This window comes from Dendrobium catenatum, unplaced genomic scaffold, assembly GCF_001605985.2.
Source record: "Dendrobium catenatum unplaced genomic scaffold, ASM160598v2 fragScaff_scaffold_488, whole genome shotgun sequence".
NCBI classification, from domain to species: Eukaryota; Viridiplantae; Streptophyta; class Magnoliopsida; order Asparagales; family Orchidaceae; genus Dendrobium; species Dendrobium catenatum.
In genome coordinates this window covers 2,009,040-2,023,183 of record NW_021318950.1, presented here as the reverse complement: position 1 = coordinate 2,023,183, position 14,144 = coordinate 2,009,040, and the positions used below count along the sequence as shown (strand labels likewise).

Below are 14,144 nucleotides of genomic sequence, written 5' to 3'. Positions count from 1 at the left end.
TAATTCTTCTAACCTACGTTACTTGCTTACTATAACCTAGACCACCATTACCCTGTAACACCTGGAAAGTCAGTGCACCATTCAATCCATTATGACCTGACAAGATTTGAGGCAATACTTTAGGCATACTTTGGTGGCTACATGCATGTTATAGCGATATATACACATTATGTTCTAGTACTAGCCTTGGGAGGCATAAGGGCCTAAGGGGAATTTGTCGCTCTCTATTTTGATAAAAGAAGTGTTTGCTTATTTACTTTCCAACATTGTTATAAAAGCTTTATAATAATTGCAAGTACGATTTTGTTTCAATACAATGATTTAATATAAATTATTTTAAACTCAGTTGCACATTTAAAAAATGAATTATTTGAAAACTTAGATCAATAAATGTGGTATACTAAGCTATGTTAGCTCATAGTTATTTCGCCTTATATTTTTAGGGTCTAAGAGAGGGAAAGAGTTAGCTGAGTAGTAGTATTCATATATGATAGGAGTATGTATATATATTTCTTTTGTTTGACTTTTGCACAATCATGACTAGATATTATTCTGCTCTATTTTATATTCCTACTGGTAGTCATATACTATAATGTAATTATTGTATATACATTTTGATGAAATAAAAAAAATTATGGATGAGTTTATTTTCACACTGAATATTATTAGTAGTGCTGTGATATGTTGTTTTTTTAAAGGTAAAATTAGATGAAAAATTTTGATAAGTTTTAAAAACTTAGATCCTGGGGCTTGCCTATTGCAAACTAACATGATAAGTCGTGTCTAATCTGTGGGTTTTATTGAGTTGGGTTGTGATAAACATTTTAGTATCATAGCAGTAGTTTTAAAAATTAATTGTAAAATAGAGTTATAGGAAATGATTTGTGAGTCTAATGAGATGGTTTTGGGTATGTTTGAGCATTCATTCTTGTTTATTTATATATATATGTTTTTCTAGTTGAGTATTCTATATGATTATGAATCTGCTATACCCAAATATGACATATGAATAGTGTCAATCAGACATCACTTATAGCTAGTTATAATACCATTTTCCAGTTTGCTAGTCTGGTGGTGTTTTTGAAAGTTTTGCTTTGGAAAGATGCAAAGCAATTATTTTTTTTTTTTAGAAAATTTGAAATTGGCTTTTGAATTTTAATTCTGAGATTGAACATACCATTGGAAATGATATACTGCATTGGAAGGCGAAAGTAAAATTTTTCCAATGGGTTCCGATTTAAAATTATAAATTCTATCATGAATATCATAGCCAAATTTAAGAATGAACTACATATGACCTCGAATGGTCAAAATGAAGTTCGGTCGAATATTTAGTTATGATAATCTACATGTATAATCATTAATTTCATAATCAAAATTATAATAACAAATGATATATCTTCCCAAGAAAAGAAAATATCGTTTAGTATCAAATCATTCAAATATGATGATAATGATTATCTTTAATTTTGATTTTTCCAAAGATAATTGATTTTTAAACCTATGGCGTCTTGAATCTCCTACGAAGGAAAGCCCTTATAGTTAATTATATAGTATGAAGCTTGAGTTTCCTACTAATACTCTGGATTAAAATAATGGTAGGAATTTCATTTAGATTTTCAAGAAGTGTTATCAAAGGAGTGAGGATAAAATTTCAACTGGGGTTGGATCAAATTTAAACAATTATGTTGGAGGCCAAAGGATAAAAGGTAAGAGATATTTTCGAATTCTAAAATATTTCAAAGACACCCATGTCTATTCTGTGTTTGGCTTTAAATTTTGGATCATGAAATATTTTAATTTGAGTTGTCAATTTATTAGAATTTTGGGATTATATTCCCGAATGTGGGGTCTTATGATTTTAGGTCCACCTCAGATCCGAAGTTTATTTTGGGCACTAAACAATAGTGACCCGAACCTTCCAATCAAATCTATTATTCATTTCTATATTACTTCTTCCATAATGAAACCAAAATATTCTAAAAGATGAAATATTATAAAAAACCAAGATGTTAGAGATATGAACCGATAATTCATTGTGTCTTATAAATACAAGAATTATTGCACTTTTAGATTGGTTGCAAATTTGTTCAATCCAAGATACTTGAGTTAGCTAAAGGTTCTATTCAATATATTGGAGCATTCTAATTTAAACAAATTTAAGATAATTTAATGAACATCATAGTAGCTTGTTATTGGATCATATTTTTTTATGCATTACAAAATTTCCTGATAATAATGGAATGTTTGATGATATGATCACAATCAGACTTATTCAACTATTTGGGGTGGACACAAAAATTAAACAATATTTGTATTACCAGGAGCTAAAATTAGTTCTAAATTTCTCACTTATTTTTAGCCGATTTAAACCAAATCATCAAATTGAAACCAAACTTATACATAAGGAAAAATTAAGTGATACCATTGATCTTATTTATTAGTTTAATAGTTGACATACACAATTTAGTTTGGTTTGATTCACCTCAACTAAAGAATGTTAATTCAATTTGGTTTCTATTTTTATTTGCTTGTAAGAAAATCTTAAATTCATACGATTTGAATGAGTATCACATTGTCATGTTGATTGTTTTTTATTTTCTTTTATGAAAAAGTTATGTGACTACAAGTAATTATTGTATTATTAGTTGAAGAATAGATAGATATTTGAAGAGAAAAGAACATTTGGAGATTAATATCAACAATCTTCATGCTGATCTTGAGGTTTAACAGCCTATTTGGAGCTATGATGTGAATGAGAGGGAAAATGTTCATTGAACCTATTTGTTAAAAGGGCCACATCAATTGAAATGCTATGATTTCCTACATGTTATAGTTGAGCAAGCTAGGATATATAATAGTGCACACAATAAGAAAAAACAAAAATATGAGGACTTAATGAAGCTTCAAGATCATACTCTTCATACGTTATGGTTGAACAAGGATATATTGGATCACGTTGATAGCAGTAGTCTATTGTGTGTGATTTCTTCTATGTCGGGGATTATCCTTTCGTGACCATGATGAGTCATCTGAATTTGATAATCAAGAAAATTATTTAGAGCTATTTTATTTCCTTGCTAATCATAACAACAAACTAAAGAAAGTTACTTTGACAAATGTTATCTCAGATTTGAGGTTAACTTCACCAAAGGTTCAAAAAAAAAAAAAAAATTGTCATGGCATAGTTATTGAAACTTTGGTTTGTATCATAAAGGATGTTGGTGATTCATACTTCTCAATTTTGATGGATGAGTCTTGTGATATATCCAAGGAGCAATCAGCTATTGCAAGGATTTATATAGATAAACTGGATGAAGTTATTGAGAGATTTATAGGCATTCAGCACGTTCCCTCAAACAATGCAGTTGCACTTAAGGCATCCCTTGAATATATACTTGCAAATAATTCAGTGAGTATACATATGATACATGAATAATGATATGACGGGGCATCTAATCTATGAGAAGAGTTCAATGATTTAAAGACATTAATATTAAAGGATAATGCACAAACTATTTATATTTATTTCCTTCATCATCAACTCCAACTATATTTAGTGGTTGTAGCAAATAATCATTGGTGGGTAAAATATCTTTTTGAGATCACTTCAATGATCATGAGTAGTGCTAGAGTTTTGGGTAAGAGGAGTGAGACTCTTAAAGTCATTTAACATGATAAAATAATTTTCCATCTTATCACTAGGGAGCTGAGTAGTGAAGAGGTTTAATACAGAGAAGTGAAGAAAGAATATACTTGCATCATTTTCATTTTAATTTGTTTTATATTGTTGTCAATATGCAAATTTAAGAACTGAATAATCCCTTCTCTGCAACCAATACTGAGTTGTTTCTTTGTTTATTTTCTACTTATGATTAGAGAAAACTAATTCATCTTGTAAAGTTATATTACACTGAGTTTTCTCCAATTGAACTTGTGACCCTTAAATACTAGTTATTCACATACATTATTGATATGCATACAAGTGAAGAGTTCTCGCATTTGAGTAACATTGCAGACTTGCAAAATAAACTATTAAAGTTAAGAAGGATGATGTGTAACCCACAATTTACAGACTTATTATCTTGACATTAACTTTGTTAATTTTTACTGTCAATAATTGCCTCAATGTCTGCCTAGTACCGTACATTGAGAAAAATGTATTTGACTTGATTCCCAATAAAATAATAATACAATATTATCAAAAAATATAAAATACAATGCAAATATTGTAATTTATTAATCCTAATGAAATGCAACTCTTTGTTTTGATATTCATACAAAGAGTTTGCTCACCCTCAAAATTATAGATGTTTTCAATTGATTATCAAATTAATGATTATTGGAGTTAGAAGATCCATTATAATTAGCATTACTACAGTTACTCGTTGAACTAGTATTGCTAAGATGTTGGTATATGTCCTCACAAACAACACCAAATTATTGAGAGTTGAAAATTTTATGATGCTAAAAATAGTTTTAATATCTTAACTTAATATAAAAGTCTTACACAAACCCAAATTAAAAAAGAAAAAATAGGAGTCACCAAAGTTTTATATACTTTAAGTGCATGATTTGAGTTTATTTGGAGTTAGATCAAATCATGTTAACCTCGTTAGATTCGCCTTATCGAAACATTCAATTCAACTAAAATTTTGTTAAAACCAAAATTCAAATGCTTCTAAATTTAATCATAAATTTTTTTAATTCAATACTATATCAACTACAACACTTCATCAAAAATAATAATTTATTTTATAAAACACTTTAAAAATACTACCAATATAAAAGTGGCAAAAAAAAAATCAGAAAATTAATTAAAACTAGAGGAGAATTAAATAACAAAATCTTACAAAAGTTAACAAATGTTCACTAATTTCCATCTCTACCATGTCCTATAAAAATATTCCTAGAGAATTTTTAAGCCTATGTATCAAAAGAACTTCTAATTTATCAATATCCTTTAAAAACAGTCTTCCCCAAATTCCAAAATTTACATAAATCAGCATCCGGATCAACATCATGAACAAGGGGAATAAAATTGGGAGATCAAAACAAACCAACCTTATTGTCCTTGAGTGGATCAAAAATTTCGTTTTTCATCCAAGTTAATTAATGGCTACCGCGGTTGATCATATCCTTGTACTTCTGCAGAGATTCCTCCCGCTGGAGCCGCATCTCCTCATTGAATTTCTTGATGAAGGCCTCCACGCGGCGGTTAAGATCGTCCTGTCCCAGAGACGATTCTCGCCGGAGCTTTGCCACCGGAGATGAGTAACCACGCCCGGAGGACGGTGGCTGTGAGCCGGTGGCAGCGTAGGAGGAGCGAGAAGTAAAGGACTCGAAATGTTGAATCTCATGGATCACCGGCGGCGTCGTGGGATCGCCGCCGGCGGTAGCACGAGCGTGTGTGCCCCACGTGTCGGATTTCTTGAGATGTCGAGCGAGTGGCACCGCTCGGCCTTCGGTGAGGCTTCGCCATGTGCTCTCGAGGGTCTCGTTCTTCCGCGGCCGCGCCACTCCCAATGCTTTGCCTGCTACCATTTCATCAATTTACTGAAAAAGAATCTCTATTATATTTTAGGGAGATTTACATGCATACCACTTTATACTACTCTATTTACATATTTAACACCTAAAACTTTAATATTACATATATACCACCTATAGTTCATTTTCATACCAAATATGAGTGGTAGAAATGAAATATATGAGTGGTAGGAAAGAAATGTAAGTGGCATATTTGATATTAAAATAATATAGGGTGGTATTCATGTAATATTAAAGTTTTAGGTGTTAGATATGTAAATAAGATGTTATAAAGTGGTATGTATGTAAATTTCCCTATATTTTAAAGAAAATTTAATAAGCTGTATTTATTAGAGATGTAAAAAATATTTTAAATTTATGTTTATCTATTTTTCAAATGGACGGCGGCACATTTTCCGCCGCTAATATCTTCTCCGATTAACTCTTTGGGACAATAAGAATATCTGCATTATAAAAATTTATTTGGAGCGGATATACGGGACGAAATAGATTAAAAAAAAAAAAACCCTAGAAGAAATAAGAATCGAGGGATTCCGTACGAACCTTCTGGGATGGACTTAATGCTCCTACGGTGGCCAAGCCGGGCGGAGACAAGCGGCTTATTCACTAGCAAGCCTTTTCCGGTGGATTTCTCCAGTGGATCCTTGCTTTCTTCCATTTTTGGTGACCAGCTCGAGCTCGATATCACGAACTCTTCTTTCGCCGGGTCGGACAAGCTCTCGTCACCGAGGATTCGCAGATCTTGTACCTCCGCTAGCAAATCGGCATCCTCGACGCGGAAGTCCGCCTGCTGTGAGAACGGGGATAGCTGGGCGTCGGCTGCGACAGTTTTCTGGTACCGGGAAGTGGCGGCGATGGAGATTATTATGCCGTTGACGATTAAGTAGAGATAAGGCGGGGTGAGCCAGGAGGCGACGGATCCATAGAGCTGCGGGGCCCCGGCGACGAGAAAATTCGCCACCGTCGGAGTGGCCAGCCAGAGCGCCAAGGCTGCGGAAAGGACGACAGCAGAGGTCGCCACTATGCTCGCCGAGAAAATCCAATGCCCCATAGTGTTCTTGATTTCTCTTTCTCTATCTCGATCGATCGATCGATCGGTTGGTTTCTCACTTTCTCTCTTCTTCTTTAGCTTCGGGTTTGAAGGGAGGAAACGTAGGTCAGAGAACGGCTTGCAAATACAGGATAGAGAGGTGGGGAAGCAGGACTGGCCTGTTATTACCAGAGGCACACATGAGATTTGTAGGAGTGGCTCCTCACCGTTCATAAATATTCGAATTTTGTGGTTTTTTCAAAATTTTTAATGGAATTTTGTTTCACTTTCTTACACTTTAAAATGTTTGCATCCGATTTAAAAAATAAAAATAATAAAGAATGTCATTATTTAATACTACTACAACAACAATCTTTAATCCCACTACTTATGCTTCGTTTGGTTCTTCATCTTCTTTTATAAAAGATAATTTTAGAAACAATAGCTAAAGAAATAAAATTATCTAACAGAGGATCAAATATGAAAAAGCTTATGAAAATAGTAGAAAAATGAAGTTCGCTAAAGAGCATTTTTATTAAAGTGTCCCATCCAAACAATGGCAATAAAAAAAAAACTCTATTTTTAAATAAAAAGGGTAAAAAAACTCTAAAACAAACAAGGCCTTAGCCTATATGAATCCATTTTGTCTATTATGTTATGAGTTCAATTTTTATTTAAATCTAATAAAGAGAGATCATTTTTAATACTTTTTAATCAAAAATTTTTTAATTCTATCTTTATCTTTCTTAACATAAATCAAATCTAAGGAAAGCCATTATTTAACAATTAATGAAAACAGAGAGCTATCATTTTTAACCCTTATTTATCCTTGATTATATACATGTTAATTATCCCTTTGGACTAATATAATCTTTTTATAAAAATGATTATAAATTTATTTTAAAAAAATTACTATAGAAGACAAAATTTTGGTATAAAATAGTCTTTAAAATAGTAAAAGTAATGATTAAATAAAAATTATAATTATGATATAAAAAAATAAAGCAAGAAAAATATTATCCACTTTATAAGATATTGTGCATAGATATTCAATTTATATTTTAACATTTAAACTTTTTACAAAAAAACCCTATCTTCTTTAATAAGTAAATAGATTTCAATTTAAGTTAAATTCACATTCTATGCGATAGTTGCTGTTAATTACTAAATTGATACGCAATTTACTGAATTTGCCCTTTTTTTCTTTTCTCGGTTCTTCCCATTCTCTCTGTTAATCAAAATTTATATTATAATTACCTCAAAATAAATTAAATAATTTTGTTAGTTATCCTAATCAAGATGAGGATTTGCCGACCCAAATATTTCACGTAAAGATAAAGAATGAATAGTAATCAAATAAATCTATGACAAATCCGAAGATTTCGCAGAGAAGCAATGTGCTCTCCACCCAAATCACTCCCCTTATATTTTAAAATTGAAGCGACTAAAGCGATTCAGTTATACTGCGCATGGATATATATACATTTTTTAAAATTTTAACATTTTTTGAAATATAATAATAATAATAATAATATTGATATGGTGAACATATATATAGTGGAGATGAGGATACTCAATTGGATGAGTGAGTTTACTTTTGGAGAGAATGAGAAATGATATGAAAAAGTTGGAGTAGTTCCAATGACGGATAAGATTAGAGAGAGATAATATATGAGAAAAAAAGTTAAAATATTTATTCTACAAAATAAAAGAAAAAAGTAGTGGATAATTATCTATATTGAGCTTTTTATTATATAATTTTGCTCCTATTGCTTAAGTGGGTATTTTCATGTAGCGATCAACTTCGGTGGATAAGCCTAATATATTTAGGCTTTATTTGGAACATTTTTTTCTAATTCTTTTTAATAATAAAAGTTTTAGTTTAAAGCATTTTTTACTAAAACAATATTTTAGAAAGCAAAAAAAAAAAAGTCACAACAATAATATACTAAAATATATATAGGAGCTCATTGAAGTTTTTTTTTTTCCTCAAACTTTTTTCTCTTCTAAAGTAATAATATTTTATGTAGATAGATTTATATATAACATATTTTATTGAAAAAGAATTAGCATATGCTAACAAATAAAATGATAAGATTAAGAGCTATATAATGACGGAAACCTTCATAAAGAAAAAAAAATTCAATTTATATGTCGGATTTTCTGATAAAGTTTGAATGGATTCAATTTTTTTAGGTATTCAACCAGTTGGAAAAAGGAGAATCAGATTTTGAAAACTGTGACCAACTTTCCTTTAGCTAGCGTCTGTTACAGTTGGGAAAATTTATTAGGGCGGTGTTCGGATGCGTCCGAAGTTCAATCCGGATAAGTCAAGTCATCCAATGCACAGTGCATTAGATGACTTGACACTTCTGGATTGGCCTTCATATGCATTCGGACACCGCACAGAATAATCTCTATACAATTTGAGTGTTCCAAGTTTGTTTGAAATTTTAAGGGTGTATAAGCTGTTACACATCACTTAATTTTGAGGGTGGACAATCACTTGAATGTGAATTCGTCATTGGAGAGAGTTGCCTCAGATGGTTTAGTCACGTAAAACATCAGCTTCTGATGAGCCTATTAGGAGAATATATGTATTAAATTTAGTCTATATTAAGAAAAATAGAGATAGATATAAAAAATGGGGTTAGAAAGTATCATAAATGATTTTTTTAATCAAATTTAAATTAAAATTTAATTCTGAATAAGATACAACGGATTAATATTGTCGATCCCACGTAGTGGCATAATGATATAATAGTCCACATAAATTGGTCTAATGGAGTGAGAGAATTGGCTTCAACTTGGCTAGCCGTGTAGCTATTTGTTAGATCTTGACCCAAAATTAGCATGTGGTTATTATGAACTGACACGAAGTGTATAGGTAGAGCGGCCCTTGAGACTTCGGACTCTTCTCACCGACTTTTTTGAAAGCTTTCATCATCAGGAGGAATATCGCACGGGTGAATTTTTTTTTTGGCTTTTTTTTTTTTAACTGATTTTTGTTTTTTCAAACAGTTTATTTTCTTGAGTTTGTTGGAGTTTTTTAAGAAATGATTGAGATAGTATAGATTGAGACTAAGAATTAATTTTAAAATTTTCAGAAAAAAAAAAGTTTTTATTAAGTACTTTTAATGCAACACGTCAGTTTTAATAACGTCGAATAACAGCAAGTGGAGAAAATTTAGATTAACATATTATGTATTAAATTTTATCATGATATATTAATACATTTATATTATAAAAAATGTAATATATAATTAATTATATATTATATTTATTTTAAAAAAGTTAATAAAAATTAAATTTATTCTAATCAGATTTGTGTTAAAATATTATGACATAAACTTCTTATATATTAGGATTTGAAATATAATACTTTACTACATAAATGGTAGGGGTGTCAACATATGACACAACAAAAAAATTTGATTGGGACCCAAATAAAATTTTTTGAGTTTGTTTAACTCATTTGGAAAATAGCTCGTGTTTGGGTTCATTTTTATTCCCCAATTTCAATATCAAGTCAAGTTTAAGTTAACCAGATAAATCGAGAATGATCCGAAGCTAACTCGACTTGTCATTTGATTTATATTAGTTAGGCTAGATCGATGCTCAGTTCTTCACTTTGGCATTCACACTCATTCAGTCGTTCTTCCTTTCTTCCTTCTCTCAATCACTGCCCTTATCTCACCATCATCACTATCTCCTCTCACCATTGTCACCATCTCCTCGTCACAACTTCTAGAGAACTCTATTGTATATCACACCATCATATCATCTATATTGCCTCCTATTGTCCCAAAAATCTACTTATTTCTCTCTCTATTCATGTTAAAAAAACATCTTGATTGAGAGCCATAAAATGGAACTTTTATTAGGTCCGGTGTAAGGACGTAGAGGAACGTCCGATCGGAGGCAAAATCCCGCCAAAAAACTCAGTATTTGCTCGATATTACTAGGTATTATTTGATAATAACGAGGGATACCGCTATGTGAAGATCAACACCGAGTTATACTAAGATATACCGAGCAATACCGAGTTATACCGAGTTTTTTCTAGGAAAAACTCAAAACAACTTTTGTATAACTCGATATTGCTCGGTATAACTCGGTATTGAATCTTCACGTGATGGTATTCCTCGTTATTGCTTGATATTGCTCGGTATTTCTCATTTTTTGACGCAATTTGGCCTTTGACCGGACGTTCCTCTACGTCCGGTCGGAGGACGTAATAATTGTTCCATAAAATGATATTGATACTTAACTTACAAATGAGATCAAGCCTTGAGAATACTTTTACAAATATTTAGGCTTTATATAGGACAATTTTCTTATTAATAATATAAAAATTTTATTTTCCCACTAGAAAGCTAGTTTAAGAAGCAGTAAGAAGAAAATAAGTGTTGCTGTTTCAAAAATTTTTAAGGTTTTAAGCTGTTCAAATCACTAGAAAAATATTAGGTATTGCTTAGTCATCTCATGACTGACAATAATTGCGAGAACTGAAATTATCACAGAACCCATTTAATATTGATGCCGACTACGTTGCTCCCTTCAACTTGAAACAAATTCCCAAGTTTAAATAAATAAAAACATCAATCCTTCCTTTTTCATCCTAGCAAGACATTTATTGTCTTCATTCAACCAAAAATTTTAAAATATAAAGAGAGAAGAAAGTTTAGGACAACCAGAGTGGTTAGGGTAGGAGCTGGAATTTTTTAATGGAAATTGACTATCTAATTTAATTTTACACAGTTAACCTATTTTTATTTAAGAGCTGTTTAGTTGAAATACAAAATGATGTGAAATATTCCTAATATAGGGGATTAAAAATTTTGATGTTTGTTTGAAATACAAGGTGGAACAAAGTAAATATAGTTGAAATCATTTTGGTTCATTTTTGAAATAAACCAAACTTGTCTAATTTTGAAAGAACAATTTACGTCGCAAACAAACTCGCTTAACTGCCATCACCATCGTCAACAATCCCATTGCCGGCCGCCACCATATTTTGGGCTTCAAACAAAAAAGAAAATCATTTACTTATAATTATTTTACATTCATCCAAACAATTCTAAAATATTTCTTTTACATTGCATTTCTTTCTTGACCAACCAAATAGCCCCTTAATTTTACATAATGTTCCCTCAACTTTTGAAAATCCCAACTTCAAAATTCAAAATTTGAATTATAAAACTTCATAAATGTCCAAAATCAAAACCTAAAATAACATAGTTTCATATATAACATCCATACATCAATTACAAAATTTCAAAATTTTGTAAATATCTAAAATCAAAACTTATAAAACAATATAATTTTCATACATAACAACCATACCTCAATTAAAATCCCAATGCTAATTAAATATTTTCATCTGGCTTCTTTTAATGGGCTCGGATGGTAACTCTTTTGCCATATCAATAAGAGTCTAAATTTACAAAGTTTGCCTGCAAAATCATAACCATATATGTTTCTCCATGACAACACATTCATTATACTGTACATGAAATAGGTGCAAATACTTACGAACAATTACAGCTCGAATGTCTAATACATTGATGTCTTCTCTTACAGCCAAGCTCCCCAACCTGGAAACATTTGGCAAAGGCGGTCTGTATCTATAGCATCCTGTATGAGTTGCTGAACCTGAGAACCAAAAAAAAAAAAAAAAGGCTAAGAGCTTTTGGGCGACACATTAGAGACCTCACAAATATATATTCATTCGAAATTAGATAACAAATGGTTTCGTATGCATATGAATAGTAATGCAGTGAAAATCTAAATGCTTCTCTTACACTCATAAATCATTGACTCTAGGCCCACCGAGATCATAAGATTGGTTGCCCTAAATTGCTCTCATCTTCTACCAATACTGGCAATAAAAAAATCAAACTTGTCAATGATTCTCTCTCTCGATCATTGCCAAGATAGGAAAACTCAAACTCACTCCTTTATGAACTCTTAATGATGTCCTTCATGTTCCCAAATTGTCTTGTAATTTGGTATCCAACAGTAAGATCACCTCCGATCATCATTGTCAACCTAGTTTCTAACCTTCTCATTGTGAATTTCAGGAATTAATCTTGAGGATGATTGCAGTGCTAGGGAAAAGGAAGGGCTCTACTATAAAGATAAAGCCTTCTCAACTGGATACCAAAGTATTGCTTTAACTTCTAATTTTATGTAAAGTGATATTATGCTATGGCACCAATAGGTTAAGTCATATCAATTTCCATTATTTAAAATACTTATTTCCAAATCTATTTAAGAATAAAAAATTTATCTTATCTCCGATGTAAAGTGTATCAATATACTAAACATCATCATGCATCTTTTTCATCACAACCGTACAAACCTATCACTCCATTTACCATGATTCATAGTGATACCTAGGTTCTTGTTAGCCATCACTTTCTCTAATAAAAAATACTTTGTAACTTTTATTGATGATCACAATAGATTAAGTTAGGCTTATTCAATAAAAAGAGGAATATGACGGAGAAAAAATCTTTAAAAACTTCTATTCCATGGTACAAACACAATTTCAAAAATATATGAAAGTATTATGGAGTTATAATGGTCGTGAGTATTTCAAAAATATCATCTTTTCCATGAAAAAGAGATTATTCACTAAAGTTCGTGCATAAAATGTGGCCAACAACAACAACAATATCAAGCCTTTATCCCACTACGTGGGATCGGCTACATGAATCCTTTTTCTCCATTGTGTACTATTAAAAGTCAAATTCTCGTTTAAATCTAATAAAGAAAGGTCATTCCTAATATTTTCTAACCAAGTCTTTTTAGGTCTACCACTACCTTTTTTAACACAAGTCAAATCTAATATCTCTACTCTCCTAACCAGGTCATCGGAAGGCCGCCTTTTTATGTGACCAAACCATCTAAGGCAACTCTCTCTAATCTTATCTTCTACTGGAGCTACTCCAACCTTTTCACGTATATGCTCATTTCGTATCCTATCTCTAAGGGCAAAGCCACTCATCCACCTGAGCATCAAATGTGGCCGAAATAAAAAAAAAACATACATTTATTAGAAGTTGCTAATGTTTTACTCATTACTAATAGGTCCCTAAATACCTTCAGGGGGGAGTAGTTCTTATTCACATACCTTATAAATAGAACTCTCAATAAAATCATAAATTTCAAAACATCTCTTTTAAGTGTTGCATAAAAGGTATTCATCAAATAGGCTTTTGCCTCTTTAACCCTTAATAATATTTGATTGTGTTGCCTCTGTTCACATCCACAATCACAATCATAAAAAACTTGACACCCAAGCCACAAAATGAGTTTGTTATTTATACTTTAATTAAGAAAGTGTATAAATGTTTCAATCCTAATTAGAAAAAAAATATAGTATCACAAATATTTTTTTTTTCAAACTTAAATCATATGCCATACCTCATCTTTGGGGGAAGGGAATAAATCCAAGATTTGCATAACATTCTCCAAATCAAAGGGAATTTTTCTCCAAGCATTCAATTTGAAAATCCAGAATCCTTGATGACTGAAAGCAATGGATCAGGTGTTTAGA

At 31.3% G+C, this 14,144-nt stretch overlaps 2 protein-coding genes across 2 annotated transcripts in view; both read right to left on the bottom strand.

The window, feature by feature from the left end:
* Positions 1–4,813: 4,813 nt before the first annotated feature.
* LOC110106483 lies at positions 4,814–6,772 on the bottom strand. Its single transcript, XM_020836414.2, has 2 exons — positions 6,094–6,772; positions 4,814–5,534 (listed from the first exon to the last, which is right to left on the bottom strand). Exons 1-2 carry the CDS (start codon positions 6,599–6,601, stop codon positions 5,113–5,115), a joined length of 930 nt encoding a protein of 309 aa, XP_020692073.1. The 5' UTR covers positions 6,602–6,772; the 3' UTR covers positions 4,814–5,112.
* A 4,982-nt stretch (positions 6,773–11,754) lies between these two features.
* The window catches only part of LOC110106501 (serine/threonine-protein kinase ATM), a 256,327-nt gene continuing 253,937 nt past the window's right edge, over positions 11,755–14,144 (bottom strand). The window contains exons 80-81 of the mRNA XM_028694452.1: positions 12,116–12,235; positions 11,755–12,036 (exon numbers count right to left, since the gene is read on the bottom strand). Coding sequence (XP_028550285.1) covers positions 12,158–12,235 — 78 coding nt within the window. The 3' untranslated portion in view covers positions 11,755–12,036; positions 12,116–12,157. The remainder of the gene's footprint in view (positions 12,037–12,115; positions 12,236–14,144) is intronic.

Bases quoted from the DNA above. Each gene is read 5' to 3' on its own strand.
- LOC110106483 (XM_020836414.2), bottom strand. From the start codon at position 6,601: ATGGGGCATTGGATTTTCTCGGCGAGCATAGTGGCGACCTCTGCTGTC. The intron at 5,535-6,093 runs GTTCGTACGGAA...AAATGGTAGCAG, and splicing joins CATTAAGTCCATCCCAGAAG to GCAAAGCATTGGGAGTGGCG.